General features: G+C 42.6%; 1 protein-coding gene and 1 long non-coding RNA gene across 5 annotated transcripts in view; both read right to left on the bottom strand.

Moving 5' to 3' along the window:
• Positions 1-11,371, bottom strand: part of TGFBR2 (transforming growth factor beta receptor 2) — a 63,496-nt gene extending 52,125 nt beyond the window's left edge. The window contains exon 1 of one of the 3 annotated variants that reach the window (XM_052695876.1): positions 11,242-11,371. In XM_052695876.1, coding sequence (XP_052551836.1) covers positions 11,242-11,323 — 82 coding nt within the window. In that variant the 5' untranslated portion in view covers positions 11,324-11,371. The remainder of the gene's footprint in view (positions 1-11,241) is intronic. The other 2 variants (XM_052695877.1, XM_052695874.1) reach the window with 2 other exon arrangements.
• LOC128086880 (uncharacterized) overlaps positions 1-17,993 on the bottom strand; it is a 210,542-nt gene that overhangs the window by 52,570 nt on the left and 139,979 nt on the right. Inside the window, exon 1 of one of the 2 annotated variants that reach the window (XR_008209564.1) lies at positions 14,839-14,898. The exons of the other annotated variant lie outside the window; for it this stretch is intronic. This is a non-coding gene — a long non-coding RNA (uncharacterized LOC128086880). Of the gene's footprint in view, positions 1-14,838; positions 14,899-17,993 lie in introns of those variants that run through there. 2 annotated transcript variants of the gene reach the window in all.

Here is a 17,993-nt window from a genome sequence, read left to right as displayed (position 1 = left end):
AAAATTTTAGAACTCATGCATATTTGAAATATCCCTCCAGTGGGTTAGTTAGCCATGTCCCTTAAATGTTTGTTACTTCTGGAGGTGCTAGTAGGGGTTCTGAAAGACAAGACTGAAGCCAGCCTGGTATTTACTGGCTGTATCACAGATTTCTAGGCTACAGGACCTCTACATCAGGAAGTGCTTCAAGGATTTTTCCCAGTTCTATTTTTCCCAGTCTGACCTTCTACAAGTGAAATCATTCCATCCAGCTATTTTTGCACCAAGCTCTAACTTCCCTGCACATGCACAAAAAGCAAAATCCTGCTTTGATTCAGAGATTTACATTGGGAAGTTCATCACAACCCCTGATGGGGCTCTAATCATGAAATTATCCTCTTTGTTAAAAATGTGCTCCCTGTTTCTGAAGTAATTTAGTTCTTTCACAATTTCCATTTGTTGGAACGGGCATGTTCACCTTTCATGAACTTACACCACTTCTCCCTCCCTGCAGAGTAAGGAAAAATAAAGTTAGTGCTGCTCCCTGCTCTCCTATCCACAGCTTACTATTCTGACAAAGCAAATTTAGCTAGGTTACACCATCTTATGTTTGCCTAAAGGTAAATGCTCCCAGTTCCTGCTGTTTATGCAGTGTTTTATTAAGGGATGGCAAACTGCCTGCATGTCTGACCAAATCAGTACCCAACCACAGAACAGCAGCTCTACATACTGTTCCTAATTCTTTCATTTTTCTTATGTACAAAAACACAAGTCTGTCATTTTCAAAAGCTAGGCAAGCGTAACATAAAACCTGTGCTTGAAAATGCTAACAAAGCAATACAGTTCCCTAATCAAACAGTGATACCTCTTTCCTAATCCACTGCAGGCCTAAAGACAACAGAGTGGAAACTACTGCTCCAGGCAGAGCTATCTACACATCAGACTAAAAAACACAAAATGGAAATTTAAAACAAACTCCAACTTTTAAAAGGAAGAGTGACGATTGCATTGGCAGCAAAACTACTCACACTAAGCAATGGCTTCAAAAGACAGGTGTCAGTGTTTTCTATTTCTAGATGTGTGGTTATGATAGTGGTAAGTGTGCCTTGTCATTGACATTCAAGGGTAAGACATTTCAAATAATTAGTGGTTTGTCTCTAACATTTGCTACCCACCTTCAAACATGAGAAGGCCAATATGTTTCTGAATTCAAACCACTGGTAGAAACATGTTTGACAATCACACTACACGGCACCATAACAAAAATCAACAAGTCCAGGCTGGATGTGGCTCTGGACAGCCTGGTGTAGTGGCTGGCAATGCAGCACGTAGCAGAGGGGCTAAAACTGCATGATCATTATGGTCTTTACCAACCCAGGCCATTTGATGATTCTAAGTACAGATTCTAAATCAGGGAAAGTGTGAATTGGATGAATCACAAATGTATGTGGCCACTCCGGGGAAGAGTTGGGCCTTAAAGAGACAAACTCAATTTTGTGCCCTCACTGTTCTCTGGCATCTCCAAGCACACAGCCTCTTAATCAAGGAGAAATGGAGAGGAGGGAAAAGTGAATTGTATCTTGCTGATCTTAGCAGGGGACCTAGAGCTGACAAGGGTTCCTGGATGCTCTGTTATCATGCAAAATTTCCATTGAGAAATAACAGCAGTTATGACTCTCTTTGAACTTAAATTTGCCATTCACAACAGACCGCTGCTGAAACTACCTCTTTTCATTTCCCACAAGTTCTACAACTGTCTGTAGAAACCATAATTAATGCAATGTATTTATTTTTTTAAAGATGTTAAGCAGGACTAATCCAGACTGTGGAAATTCTAGTACAAATGGCCATTCTAAAGTTTAACAATAGCCTAACAATCACAACAGGTGAAATTCTGAGAAACTGAAGGTCTGGGTTTGGATCTCCTGAGATTAATGATTTCTTACTTCTCAGCTCACTGCTTTGACCCAGGGTCAAGATGCAAAAACTCTGTTCAGTTCCAAGTCCCCATCAAGTCTTGTCTCCACCTCCCACATAAAACAAGGAACCTCTAAGCTCTCCTAACACATACAAGAAACAGCTTTTATACCTAATTCATATAATTTGAAATCCTCCTTTTAGGTTCAAGTACTTACCTCTTAAACAATGAAAATATTTGTATGCCTGGCCACTCATGCTAAATCTCATGCCCCTGGATCTCATTGATTTAATCTGAATCACATTGATATCTTCTCCTATATACATTAAAAGACAACGACGTACATATGGAAAGCTCTTCATGTTGCACTAATACTCATAGCACTAGAACGGCTTCAGGGAAAAGTGGGAACAGCAAAGACCTCAGCCAGGCAGAAACTTCAAGGCAAAACTGTAAAATGTGAGAGCTAAGGAATGTGCAAAAAGGAGCTGAACATAAAAGAAAAACAAGATGAAGAAACACTTCCTGGTTGTGTTCTCATTTCCAGAATTGTTTCCCATCTTTTCCACTGAATGTCTTCCTATTTCAATCATCCACAAGCAAACAGAGAACAGATACGGCTTTACAACCAGCCCACGTGGTATTGCTTCTTACATGCAAACTTGGGCTACACCAGCTTTGCAAGCCTGCTGGCATGGCACTGTACACAACAGATGAGAATACTATAAATGCAATAAAAGGATCAGCTTCCCAGATTTTTGACTTAAGGCATTCCTTTGTGGTAAAGTTGGGTGTGGAAATGGAAGAATAGACTGAAAGAAAGGGGATATTCAATAGCCCAGAAGTATGTATTTGAGGACCTAGTTACTTTTTGAAAGCTGCAGTAAAGGGGCTTACAAAGTCACGACTATTACATGGTCCTCTGTGATCCTTTCATGAGGAAGAGAAACGGTTGTTTCCAATCTAAAAAAAAAAAATTTAAAGAAAGAAAGAAAGGAAAGATTCTGTATGTAAAGTCTCTCTTTGTTGTGCTGTGAACTCCCTGGAGATCATCTCAGTCACCCTGCAGGGGCTGGAATAGTGAATGAATCCATCAGGGAACAAGCTTTCTTCTCCTCTGACATGCTACAGGGGACCACCCGCACACACGTCAGCCCTTTCCCTGCAGAGTGCTGCCCCCACAGCCCTGCTCAGCCTTAGCCAGCAAGGATCCTTCCTTGCCAGAGAGCTTACTGATGGAGTTTAGATACTCCCAAGCTGAGTGGCAGGACTACGGGCCTCCCACTCTTCAGGCAATAGCTCTAACTGCTGTAGGAAAAAGAAGAAATGCAACAGTGAAAAATCAGTAATGGGAATGGTGGAGAGGTGGAAGGTACACAGCAGGGCAGCTGGCCACCTTCCACAGCACAGTCACTGAAGCATCATAGATTCCCTTGTATGCCAGAGACAGATGAGAAGGATAATTGCTGCACGCCTGCAGGCAGAACCAGCTAACGGAAATGAAGGACCAACAACCACCTGCACATGACAGCTCTTCTCTTGAGATCTCAGTGGGCTCCTGATCATAGATGGACAGATTCGTACTGTTCAAAACCTCATTAATTTATTCTCATTAGTGAAGCACACAAAGATTTATTTCTTCATTCCTGTACTACTCCTATGAATTTGTCAGGGAGAATGGTCCTGTTAGAGTTAGAGGCAGAGCTAAAGGAGTGTTCTGAGAGCAGAAGACCGATAATGCCGCGGACTCTGGGAGCAGCTCAGTGCTGGTCAGATGCTGAACATTCCTACACGATTTTATCATTGTTCCATCTCATCATTTATACGGTGAAAAAGATCATCCTTAATCACGTGTATTTTTACAATGCAGCCTATTTTAGGATAAAATGTGAGTAAAATGCAGCATATGCAACCTTGTGCTCAGAATAACAGAAGTGCTACTCTAGATTAATTAGAAGCTTTACATTGACTTGAAATGAAATAAACAGACATGTAGCTACAGTCCTCCCTTCAGCAGCAGCCTGAAAATTGCTTCATGGATACGGAATGTCTACCGATAGAATTTTTTAAGAGACTATGGAGCAGGAGAAAAAAAAGACTGCTAAAGGGGAAAAGTGTAATTACATCTATCATATTTCCCCAAAACATGCACTTTAACAAACACAAGTTATTCACAGATGCTGCCCTCCTGGAGCACTTTGGAAGTGCACAAGATAAGTCCTGATGTAACTACGACTTCAGCCGTAGCTCCCAGAAAAGCAGATGGAAGTTAGGACAGCCAGGCAATACTAAAAGCAGGGCAGCAGTTAAGACAGACAGACAGAAAGGAAGATGAAGTTTGGCTCCATTTGACCACTAAGAGTTTTCTTCAAGTGTGCAAGTACTATAGCCTATTGCTATTCTGCAGCCTTATATAGTGAGTTTAGTATCTGAGCTGCTAGTTGAATCTCAAGGACCAGAACAGATCAGCATCTCAAAACACACAAGAATTGTGGATGGCTTTCTGCTTCCTTCCCTGAAAATAACCAGAAGTCATAATCCATTAGTAATCATCTGTGGTCGGTTTCAAAGTTCATTCTCTTGTACAGCAACATTAAAAATGTTCTTATATTAGTTAGTGAGATGAAATCTACGAAATTACCGCATTAGCATTCAAAAGCCCCAGGCACAACCTATCCGTGCCAGCAGGTGATGTATATGGTGTGCTTACTCCCATTCTGCGCTGCAGAATCTACAGCAGCATTAAAACCAGCAAGAAGCAGGTGATTCACTCAGGTCTCACGGCTGAAATACCTAGACCTGGGAGAACTTCACGTTAGCTCCTGGAAAAACTGACTGAACCCCTTTTTCCTTCTGCCAATAAAATGAATACCAGCTTATTCTTTGGGATGAGGCCTTAACATTAAAACACACACCTACATTCTGAGGAGTTTGTCCCTTAACTCTTATTTCCACTTTGCTTCCTTACTAATTACAACTGATCAGCGATAAAATGAGGCCCCAGTTTTCATGCAGTTTGGGAAATGTACATGACTGCTTTCAAATTAAAGGCCTGATCTTGATGAAAAGCCATCCCCCTTGAACATTTTTCTTCTTTAGGACCACCTATCTCCAATCAATTAATCTTCATCCTCCCAAAATCTCCTCCCATCATTATTCCTGGACAAAAATCCTTAATGATTAATTGTAAGAAGACTGGAAACACTTCCTTTCCCTTGACTGCCTGCGATCTTTCCTTCCTAAAGTTCTGAGGATGTCACAATGCCACAAATTACTCTTTTGCTCCAAGAAAAAGAACCAGATCACTCTGGCTCCAGTAAGATTGATATCACAAAAGCCCCCTCAAGGGAATTACAGCCTCATAACATACAGTTGCCTATTATTTATTCCATGGCCAGATTCTCAGCTGGTATAAATCAGGGCAGGTTCCTTGCCTTCAACAGGGTAAAGCTGATTTATGCCAGCTGACAGTCTGGTCCTGCATGTGCTCCACTTGCACAATGCTAGTTTTTAAAAGAGGGCCATTAAAGTGCCCTAGGCACGTAAGAACCACACTTGGGTCTTTACTTGGAAAATGCTGCTCTCAGGAGTAACACTGTGAAGCCTTCCCACAGCTCTCTGAGAATGCACTGTTCAAATTCACTTGCTTTCCTAACAGGAGGAAGTCTCTATGCCCTGACAGAGACGCTACAACCTTGGGAACACAAGATGGATTTTATGATGTTAAACTTTAACTTTATAATTTTATAATGTGTTGGCATAGCCCAGGTTCATAACCAACTTTAAATGCTGAATTAAATTAAGCCCACAGGCACACCAATGTAATATTTTGAGAGAACTGATCAAATGCACAGGAGGCAGAAGCTATCTTTCAGAAGTTGTATTACTGGTGACTAGGAAAAGACAGAAACAATGTGGTGTGACTTTCAAATCACTGGCTGAGCTTCAAGCTAAAGCTGCTTCAGAAGTCTTTCTTCTGTTTCCCTTAAAAACTCAAAAAATCTCCTCAAGGAGCAGGGCAACTTTTGCAACCGTAGGATGTGAAAGATGGTGTCCTGGTACCTCTGGTTCCAAATCACCTTTTCAAAAGCAAAACATTAATCTAAAGAGTGTCATTGTTGTGATGTATCTGCTCGGCCGATGGATGTGAGGAAGAAGACTCCTTTATCCACATTACTAAAATCTATTAATTTAAGTGGAAATTCTGCTAAAATACTACTCTGGGTGAATGGAGAACCAGAATCAGACTATCAGGATTGCTAGTAATAAAAGCTGTGGTTCTCTGCCTGAAACAAATTTCTGAATACAGCGTTCATTATTATGACATGAAACAAAGACTAGAAGATGCCTTTCATTCTGTGCAATGGCATTCCTACCAAACGAGGCAAAGACAAACACATGGCCACAAGTCAAGCTAAATAATGCTGAATAAATTAAGCAGAATAAACCTAAATAAATAAAGCAGAAAAATGCTTTTCCTCACACACAAAATATTGTAACGTTTCACGTATTTTCATATTCATGACCACAGTGAAACAAAAGTCATTTGAAATGGTGTGGGGTGCTTGCTCATGAATGCAAGATGACAAAAGAGACAGCCTCCCAATGTCCTGGAGACAGAGGATAGGGGGAGCTCCAGATTCAGATGTTTGCTCTGAGTCAGAGCAGGCACTTGATCCTACTTTTATTCCAGTAATTATTTTAATTATTGATTAATGATTATTTCTCTTTCTCTCTTCTATATCAGAAATTCTGCTGTGGACAAGGAGGGGGGGGGAAAAAAAAAAAAAAAAAAAAAAAGTTTCCTGATGCAAGTTTAGTGGAAACTGGTACATTTCCACAAATTGTTTCAGTTTTGACAAATCAGCATTTTCCCATGAAAAACAGCGTCAAAAGCTCTCAACCAGCTCTAATTCTAACCAGATTAACTCAGGGATGAATGCCAGCAGGAAGCCCTTGCTAAATACCAGTTGTTTGAGCAAAGGAAAACTACTCCTTCCCCAGATGATCTTTCCAGAGGTGAAAAGGCTTTAAAACTCATATGAAAAAAAGGACAGGTAGTTCAGCTGTAACAACTACAACAGCATTCAGAGCAAGACGAAAAAAAACAAGAACCAACTGTGTTTTAAAAATGCCCAAACACTGACAAATCAGCAATTTGGATTTCTCCTGCCACTGCTAATGATAGTGTTTCTTAAAATCTGCAGCAGTTGTTTAATTTTGCAGCAAGGCAAGCAAATGGACTCAGGAATCCATATCGACAGCAGAGGCACACAGGCAGTCCCCATAATACATGTTCACGTTCAAATTCTGCTTAAATCCCTAGAAGTTAAGGGATGAGATCATATCATGGAATGTGATCACCAACAGAAATAGAATTCAGCAGTGTCTGGTGAGATGAGCTAGTATTAATTATTAATTCGGTAAGTTTTCATCATTTGATGGTTTGTTCTCTGTGAACCTAAATGTGTATATTAACAAAATCTGCATCCTTCCATGCAGCAGGATATAAATCATTGTATTCAACCAATGGCAGTTCTGCCAGTCTGACTTTATGCCAGAATTAAGCAACAGTATGAAAAACTAACCACTGAAGATCTAGGTGCAGCAGTGAGAAACCAGTCTTGTAAATATACAGCACCAACTCATGGCTGACAACAGCACACAGATCAATGGCATCTGCTCAGCTAGTGTCCTGCCACACTGTTCATATCTTTGTCCATTTGACCACGTCTGCAACACTTGGACAAAACAAGCTAATTTATGTCCCTGGGATGTGCCAAAGTCTCCCCTGAGTCAAAGAGCTTCCATGTGGCAAAGGAGATTTGGCTGTGCAGGTTCCCACTGCCTCAGGGCACACCAGATGCAGAGGAGATGTGTGCTCCCATCTGCTGAGCCAGGACCCTGGTGCCACAAAAGTGGGTGGGAGCTCTGACATCCACTGTGCCATCAGCACTGAACTGCAGCCATGCGGTCTGTGGGGAGAATGCACAGCTCTCTAACAGTTCATTGTACTGGTGATGCTATTTCTGATCTAGCTGACACAAATGAGCTTGGTTATGCAAAGTCAGTCACCAGCTGGCCCCAACAAGCTGGCTTTGCTCGTTCTTGCTACTATTAAGCAAGGCACAAATCTGAGGTTGGAGTGACAGTGGCATACCATGAACACTAGCAAAGCATGCATGGCCCAGACATCGCTGTGAGAAAAAAGTCCCTATACCATGAAGGCAAAGGTACAAACTTAAAAATATCTTGCAGAGGAAGTATAATCATGGGAAACTCCAACAACGGTGCTACAGTGAGAACTTACTCTTCCCTCCCCCCACCGCAAGAGAAACTCCTTTCTAGTTCTGAGTAGAAGAAAAAAATAATTTTCACCTTTGCATGTCTGTCTATCTTTGCTCCTAAGGTCACAATCAGACTTCTCACAATGACAATTTTTATCAGCCAGCATTATGGCACACTGCACCTTTGAAATGGAAACAATTCATTCCAGAAAGGAGTATGTGATTTTGAAGCAATGTTACTTGGCTAAATGTAGGTCATATAATGATAGGTGTTTATAAAATAGAAGGAAAAATTGTAAATATGAAAAAATGAACTATTTCACTGCCCCCTTCCTTTTTTTCAAATTGCCTTTGGAACAGTTTCAGGAAACCTATATACTACTACTGCACTGATGGTAATGGAACTATATTCATTTGCAGCAGCTTAATATCTGGCTCACTGTTTTTTGATAGAATCCATTCCCAAATGGAATTCACCACCTGACTATTAAAGAAGTATGAGCTTAAGAGCTCAATACAGCAATTAAATAGACGTGATTTGCAAAGTCTCAGGCATAATGTTATCAGAATTCAAAGATATCTCAGAAGAAATTGCAATTATATCTGTGTTCTTCTACTTATCTCCTGAAATAACTGGAAGTTTGCCAGAGCTTTAGTGGGGGACAGGAATGCACTTCAGAGTCGATTTTGTTACAAACATGTTCTGCCATGTTTGTTCTCATACTCACTCATGCAACTACCTGAAACTCCACATTTGTTTTTATTTTATTACTATTAAACCAACAGATGACCATGTGGCTTTTACAAGATAAGGAGACAATGATGCAAGTCAGTGCCTGGATGAATGGCTTTATCCCAGATATGGAGAAATAAACAACTATTACACAGATTATTTCCGAAGCACAAAATTCGGCTTTTTGTAACCCAAATACAAATTCAGATTCACATCCTCTTGGACACAGTGTTGTTTTTTTTCTTGTATTACCAAATGCTGGTTTGCACAGCCATTTATTGATTAAACAGTCAACGTAGCATTCATAACCATTCAAAAAAGAAAACAAAAACAAACCAAACACCAAGCAAACCCAAATTCACACTCTACTTTTTGGAAAAAGCTTCAGTTGCTTTTGTTTAGCACAGAACACCAGTATATCTCTTTCAAAGCAAACACTTTCTATTGGATCTGCTCATGAATTTGTCATTTTCTCCATAATCTTTATGGGAATGAGCCACCCTTGTCTAGCATCTTGTTACAAAGAATGTTTCAATGAAGTTTTAGCTGGGGCTCTACTAAGCTGCTCACCACCAGAAGGCAGGTTAATAGGCGCACCTGGGAAGTGCACCCTTCTGGGACTGATATCTCTCCTGCCCCATCCTTGCTGAGTTATTGATTATTACAGTCAGTAGCTCTTTTTTTGTTTTGTTTTCCTCAAACAGCTAGTAACTATACTTCTCATTTTGATGCCAATTAACAACCAGTATTCACACTCCAAGCTCTGTGTCCCCAGAAGCACCCTTATTTTCTGACCAACTGGTTACACGAACAGAACCCTACGACAATTATTCAAATGTCATTTTCTACAAGTTTTGGAGCCTACAGATTATCTGATCACAGCTGAACTCTGTTCCGTAGACTACAAATAAAGATCTCTATTAGTTGAATAAAAAAAAGCATAACAGTAACAGGAGACTAACAAAAGCAGAACTTTTAAAGCTTTGTGTAGCAGGAGTAGGAACACACAACACATTTGAGGCTAGTGTCTAAACAAAAGCCATTCCTAGCCAAGCACAATTTATATCAAGCAGAAATATAAATATATATCAAAATCAACAGGAAGCTGCACACCTCAAGTTTAAACCAGTCACATGGCTGAGTCCCAGGGATACCACTGTGTTTCATCTGCCCTACGCTTACATGAGTAACTCTGCAGGAATGTAAAACCTGTTGACTTTGATAGGATTATTAACAAAGCATGAAGTTATTCATAATGTACACAGCCACCAGCAGTGACTAAACGAGAGCTGTTTAGTTTATGTTACTATATTTTAGTGACCATGAATGGACCACAGGAGATAATAACCGGAGAGCCCAGAGCAAAGCTAGCAGAAGCTCAGGTGTCCACACATCTTACTTGAAGCTGAAATCAGAAACCTGGTATCACACAACACCTCAGAACACACTTAAACTGATCAAAACTGATTCAAGTATGGTTTTTGTTTTTAAGGTTTGCCAGTTGTGTTGCAAAATGAGTTGGGGCCTAACCCTGCAAGTAGATAGTGCTGTACATCTGTGGATTGGTGCAGACATAATTGGGACACAGAGCTCTTCATGGCAAGGATCTGGTTCTTGCAGCAGCACTTTGAAGCACTCCACATTACCCTACGAAGAATACTGCAAACCACAGCCTTAAAAACCTAACTAAGGATGGCTTCATAAAGAAAAGCCAGAGTAAGGGATGCAAAGTGCCATTAAAAGTGGATCTAAGGAGCACTTTTAAAGCATCGTGTGCTGCAGAAATGACTTCTGTCCCCAATCCCGCTACCCACAACCACAGCTGCAGAAATTCCCTCACAGACTCACGTGTATCATAACCCTCGAGCACTTAACGCCGACCCTTCGGCTGCCAGCCGTGCCCGGGCAGGGGCCTCAGCTCGGAGAACAGCGCCTTGGGCCCTGTGGCACCCGCAGTCCTCTCCATCCTTGCATCTCTCCATCTGTAAATTCGCCCCTGGGGCAGCACCCGGCCCAATCCCCGGCTCCAGGTGCAGGCGCTGCCCCGGGCCAGCAGTCAGTTCCCGCAGAACAGAACCCCGCTGAGTTTCCTGCCCAATTCTCACTTTTCTCCCCCCACTCCCCCTTTGCTTTTTGTCGCTAAGCCTCTCTCTCCGTCTTTACTTTCCAGGGGGGCGACAAACAAATGCGCTCCCCGCTCCCGCAGCTTCCAAACGATCTTAGCAACTAAGCCTTCCTCCTCCTCCCCCGGCGGTGGGCGCCTGCCCTTCGGCCCCGGCAGCTGTCAAGCGGGAGCGCAGCGCCGGGGCCGGCCCGGCACTTACCGCGGAGCAGCGCGGGGCTCGAGGAGCCCACGAGGACCCACAGGGACACTCGCAGGAGCAGCGGCCGCAGGCGCGGAGGCATCGCGGAGCCGGAGCGGGGCGGCGGGGCCGGGCAGAGGGAGGCCGCGGCGGGGCTGGCGGGGCGCGGGCTGCGCTGCTCGGGGCTGCGGGTGACTCACTGAAAACTTCACTTCGGCGCTGCAGGGGAAACAGGAAATCTTAAACTCCGCAAACAGCTGGGCAGGACTTTCTTACTCTTACAGTAGTTCCTTCTCCCCCCTTCCACATTCACCCCCCCTCCCTTCTCTGCGCTCGCTCGTTTTTTTTTTCTTTCTTTTTCTTTCTTTTTTTTTTTCTTTTTCTTTTTTTTTTTTTTTTAAGCACGAAACCTCACCCAGTTGGGTGTCAATCATCTGCCGGAGGCCAGCCCCTCGCAGGTCTGGCTCTCCCACCGCCAGCGGGGCCAGCCCCGACGTGCAGCCGGCTCTCTGCGCCCGCCTCCCGGTCGGGGACCGTACGCGGACGCCGCCCACACCGGCACGCCGCGATTCGGGCTCCGGAGCACCGTCCCTCTGGCCTTCGGGCCGCCCGAGACCCGGCAGTCCCGCGGCGTGAGGCCGGCGGCTCCCCCGATCTCCTCCGTGCATCCCCATTGCCGTGCCTGGCGATGGTGCTACAGCCCGCGCTCTCCAGTGCAGAAGCATAGTAAGAAGGGTGCCCGAAAACCCCAGATGAAATGAGGTGGGGCAGCAGGGGAGGTTGAAGTCAGGGTAATAACAGGAAATGTTCATGCAGACCTGCCTGGCATTCACCTTGCAGATATTGAAGCAGACCGTGACAACTTGTCACCCACCTATTTTTAATTGTACTTTGTTTTTTGCATTTTGCTCCCAAACGGACCAGATGCACACCACTTGATGTGTTGACACAGGGCATACTCATCTCCATTCCTCATTCCATCTCTGTTGAGTTTTTGACACAGATTTCTCCAGAAGGAAGAAATTGTGCAGGGTATTCATAGAGTGGAAGCAGACCTGAGATGCCAGCTTTGCACTTCTAGAGACCAGAAGGAAGCGTTACATCCTTCTCACATTTAGGTTGAATAAAGCCCAAGCCTTGTGCCAATATACATCCAGCCACTGGATAGCCAGCAATTGCCTTGAGACCCACTTCTGATACCCATAGCCTTCCTTTCTTTCCAAGTTCAGTGGCATTGATGGAAAAGTGAATTGATGCACACGGGGATAATCTGACAGTGCCTGCTCAGTCCTTGGTGATTCACTTCTGTCTCAATTACAGCACTGTTTAGAGGTGCAGATTTGCATATTTCAGAAAAAAAAAAGGCTGAGCCCTCAGTGGGTGTATGTGTGATCATGCTCTGAACGCCCCAGATTAACTCTGTATGAATTTGGAAGTGTTTGTAAAACACATTTAATTGGCCTATAATAGACATAAAAATCTCATTGTGATTTTATGTAAATTTGGTTTTAAAAACCCCCTAAATGCAGATTTTCACAGTGCAGACCAAGTTTATTGTGCTAGTTCTCATAAACATAGCATTTTCCTTGTCCTCGTCCCCTTTAAATACAGTCAGGATTCACACAGAGATCATCTTCCAACCAAAGGCTGGAGAACTACTGGACTTGCATTGAGCAAAGCTCAGCGCTGTTCCTCTGCTCCCTGTGAGGAGATGCAGCCACCACAGGGCCTCCCCTCAGCTCCTCTGCTCTGGGCTGAGCAAACCAAGGGAGCTCAGCTTCTCCTCAGATAAAGTGAGGTCTGCTATAAGTGACTTCTGAGGACTCATTTTTACATATGAGCATTGCTTTCATTTCCAGACGTGGTACCCAAGCAAGATTGAGGTATAGTTACCCTTTGAAAGTGCCCATGAGAATGGTGGGTGTTACCAGAAAGTTTTTAATGGAAGCAATATATCCTACCTTGATATCCTGGATACATCATTCTGGAAGGCCAACAGTATCCTGAGCTGCATCAAAAGAGGGGTGGTCAACACAGAGAGAGAGAAGTGGTCCTGCCCTTCTGCTCTTGTAAGGCCCCATCTGGAGTAGCGTCCATGTCTGGTGCCTCCTGCACAAGGAAGACATAGAACTGCTGGAGTAAACCCAGAGAAGGGCCATGAAGATGATCAGAGGTCTGAAGCACATCTCTCTTATAAAGAAAGGTTGAGGGAATTGGGCTTGTTTAGCTTGGAAAAGGTCCTAGGGAGACTTCACTGCAGTGTTCTAGTACTTGAAGGGAGCTTATAAGCAGGAGGGAGACCTACTTTTTACAAGGGTAGACAGTGATAGGACAAGCATGAATGGCTTTAAACTAACAGACGAGAGATTTAGGTTAGCTGTTAGGTGGAAATTCTTTACTCAGAGGGCAGTGAGGCCCTGGCAAGGCAGCACAGAGAAGCTGTGGTGCCCCATCCCTGGAGCGGCTCAAGGCCAGGTTGGATGGGACCCTGAAAAGCCTGAGCTGGTGGGTGGCAGCCCTGCCCATGGAAGGGGGCTGGAGCTGAAGGGGAGAGCTTTAAGGTCTGTACCAATCCAAGCCATTCTGTAATTCTATAACTCTATCCTCAGTAAAAGAATAACTCTCACAGAAGTCAGCCCCAGTTTGGTTCAGAGATTTGTCTCAGGCTCGCCTATTAATAAAAGCTCGTGTTCTGCATGTCCATAGTATAAGCTTCCCTATTAGGGCCCAAATGCAACATAATCAGGATTTCCTGGACAATCAAAATATGTAAAATAGAGCTAAACTGGTCTTTTCTTTCCATTTCCTCATTCATAGTTCCCAGTTCTCTATTTGCAGTCTGCAATTTATTACTGACTTCTAGACTGGAACTGTGAATATTTAACCTCAGTCCAGCTGTGGTATGAAAGAACCAGCATCAAAGAGCCACAGACTGAAGCTGTAAATAATTAACACCACCTGACCAGGTGAGGAAGGGCCAGCTAATTTCAGTTCTCTACTCAGATAAGCAAAATACTGAGGTAATGAAAACTGTATGTTTTCTTTCTGAGCCTTCAAAAAAGGTACCCAGAGCACAAACATGCTGTACGTTTCATGCCTCAGGGGCCTTCTAGTGAAGACAACAAGAGTGTTTCATGCTATAGTTTTAGATACAACTTCTTATGACAGCCTGTAAAATGTATTGAATACAAATAGTTTCTCTCTACTATTCCAAACATTTCTCATTTTGCATATTTCTGTTAGTATTCTAAACAATCCACAGCATTATTCTTATACAAAGAACACTTCCAAGCTTCTACAAAACTTGCATGGTTAATAAAAACTGTGGTTTCTCTGTACTTAACATACACTTCTATACAGTTAACAAATGTACAGTTAGAAGAGTAGTGTAGTAAGGATGGTATTTTACAAGTTTATAATTAGAAAGATTTTCACAGTAGAAAGAGACAGTCAAAAATGAAATACTCATCCATGTTCTAGGCTCACAGTAGAAAACCCCTAAAGGAGGGATCCCCAGAAACAGACCCTTCCCCAGTGAGGGTCAGCCCTTGAATGGGGGGTCTAGGAGAGGTGCAGCCAGGCTCCAGCCCTTCCATCACACAGCTGAATCGCCTTCACCTGTGCTCCATGGCTGACTCAGTGCTCGCCTCAGGTGATCAATCAGTGCTTCAGCCATGACCAACGGTTCCTATACACACTTCTAATCTAAAGTCATTCTGCCCACAGCAAAAAACTGCTGATGTGCCCAGTAAAGTAATTATTTTTACTAGTTTATTAGGTCCAGTCTTGCTTTGCTTAAAAATCCCACAATATGCTACTTCCCAGATCCACTGACTAAGAACTAAATAAGGCTTATACAGCTGCACTAACACAAGGTACTATTTGTGCCTTTATTAAGTTGTGAGATGTGGCTTACAGTAAAAACATCTCACTTTTAGCTGTCTAGAAGTTAGCTTCAGAGTGGGATTCAAATAGATGAGTGAGACAACCTGGTAGCATTTGTAGCATCCATCTGACTGTAGTGAGTTAGTCCCAGGTCAAGCTTCAAGACCAAAGGGTTGAGTACAAAGGCTGGATGAGCTAAACCACACTAATGTTGGTAGCAAGCTATTTGGCCATCTAAATCCCTTCCTATTTTGTCTTATTGCTTTCAAAAGAGAATGGGAAATCTTTTCTTTAAAAGTTGACATGTTTTCTATGATACAGATCACTGTTTATTTTCAAGTAATGAATTGGTTTGGCATTTTTTGCTTGTTCTCTGTATTTTACATTTAAAAAATGAAATAGGAGATCAATATACAACATTTTGATTTCACTGCAATGAAGGAGGAGGCTTATTTTCAGGGGAACTCTGACATTTCATTCAGATCAGAGTCAAACTTTGTAGCCCTATACTGTCTGCAAACCAGAACTTATGTTCCCTGCAGCGCTCCATTCACATAGCTGACATTTGACTGCTCATTTTCATATTCAGGATACTTGGCATAGCATATTGGCCTTTCAGCATTCTTCATAAAAGCTCTACCCAGTTTGTGCACCATTTGCTGAAGAAGAACACACCGTGCTCTGCAGAGTAGTGTTACACTTTGCACAACTAGTGTTGTGCTTGTATCAATGCTTGCATCATATTGCTCTCTTCGTTTAAGTTATCAGAGAGTACAGAATCACAGCTACTGTTAAATGCAGTCTTCTTCTTTGGTATAAACACTGGTTTGAATTTGTTGCTAATAATTTGCACTGTTACAGGAGCACACGCAGCCTCAAGCAAGGACATTTACAAAAGGTTACATTCATTGCAAAATGTTTTGAAAGGCTAATAAAAAGTGTTTGGACTTAGCACAGCATTCTGCTTATCTCACAGATATAATCAAATTAAAACATCTGTTGTATGTAAACATCCATCAGAAGGAGGCAATCAGCTTGTTATCAAGTCCTGCATACATCAGAGGAAACAAGAATAATGTTATCATCTAAATTTATCTTCCTAATGCTTTCTGTACAAATCTCTCGAATTGCACTTAACAAAATAAAGTTCTGCAATATTATTCAAATTAGCACTGGATTCCCAGGGCACTGCTGTTCACAGGATTTCTGACTTCTGTCATGCAAATCAAACATTTTTAGGGTTCACTGAATTGGCTTGTCCTGTGCTTTTACTTTGTATGTATAAATATCCCCAACAGTGAAAGCTGAGGTACAGAAGTGTGAAAAATATACATTGTTTTTTTCAGTGCAGGGCCAGAAGCAGGAAGCACCACAAATCTCACCACGCAGTATTTTACGTGAGGAGCTCAATTGCCATTTTCCAAAAGCTAAGGACATTTCATGAATTTTATACTGTTTCCTTCAGTGTAATGTATTGTTCATGATGGGTATCTGAGCTGGGGAAAACCTTGCACATTTTCATAAGCATGTTTTCTCATCTCAACACTTCTACAGGTACTACAACTTGTAAAACTAAGTCTAGATAAACTGGCATTTTTAAAGTGTGCATAACAAAATCATTGCAAATATGCTCAGGAGATGATACAAGTTGCTCAAAAATATTGTTACCCATGGAACTTGTCTCCATTACCACGTAATTTGCACTATTTATCTTCATCAAAGCTTATTATTTTAGGATCTTCATTAGAAAGAGTTTGAACATTGGATGCCAAGCCTCATAAAATATCTGAAGCTATCAAAGAACCTAAGTAGTGTAACACAGAGGCCTTTCTGTTTCTTTTTTCCCACTGGAATGAAAGGGAGTTGTGAATCTTAGAGTATCCCTAAATCTAATCTGAAAGAATCCCAATACTTCAACCGCAAAGCCCAGTTAAACTGACTCATTTGACCAGGATCTTTAAATAAATTTATTTGCAATAGCACAGCTGTTAGTCTCAGGAAGGTTCCATAATTTTTATCTGCAAGGCAACTTTATGATCTGTGGTCACAGGAGGTGGCTACTGTGCTTCAGAGGTCAGAGGCATGCAGTACAGGAGGATTCAGCGTGCCCGGGAGCTGGATATTATTGCAACACAGCTGACCCTGGAACTAATGGGTTGATTGTGGCTTGCAAATATCTCAGCTCCTTTCATTCTGAAACCAAGATATCCGACAGAGTAACTCGACATGCCAGTGCGTTATGTCAAGCAGGTATTCCTTTATTACAGCGCTGCGTGCATGGGGGATCACTCCACTGAACATGCACACCAAGGGAAGCAGTGACTACATATTTATAGGCATAGTGTATACATATTGGTCACATTTCTGAGAAAGTGGTTGCATACTGTCCCACCCTTCTGAGCATGCCTCATAAAATGTGGGAAGGGTCTCTGGGCCCCATCTGGTGGTCGTTGGATGAAGGATAGCAGTCATCCTCACAAAGGCTCAGAGTTTTCCTCTCAGTGAACTTCTAACCTTTAAAGGGGGGTGTAGCACAAACCAGCCTCAGCTAGTGTTGTATTGAGCTGAAGCATCTGTTTTGCTTCCTTATCTTTAACAATAAGACGTCTGTCCTGCTTTCTTATCTTTACTCGACAGCAAGTTCTTGCGAGCTCCGCATTCAGTTCTTGAGCTTATATTTACGCAAGCATTCACGAAGTCCACACAAGTTATGTGAAAAGATATTCATTGTTCCTGATTCAATTCACTTTTGCTGTTTTTCTGTTTCCCTGACTAGAGACCATAACCAAACTAGCTTGTGAGCCCAGTTCTCAGGCTGTGCAGTCTTCTGTGTCCTCCAGATTTATATGACATCCCCTCCAAGTCTTACCAGTCCCAAAAGCTGGCAG

The sequence above is a fragment of the Tympanuchus pallidicinctus genome, unplaced genomic scaffold (assembly GCF_026119805.1).
Source record: "Tympanuchus pallidicinctus isolate F22 unplaced genomic scaffold, pur_lepc_1.0 scaffold3, whole genome shotgun sequence".
Taxonomy (NCBI): domain Eukaryota; kingdom Metazoa; phylum Chordata; class Aves; order Galliformes; family Phasianidae; genus Tympanuchus; species Tympanuchus pallidicinctus.
Note: the sequence above shows the minus strand (reverse complement) of the source record. Positions and strands in the feature narration are given on the sequence as shown.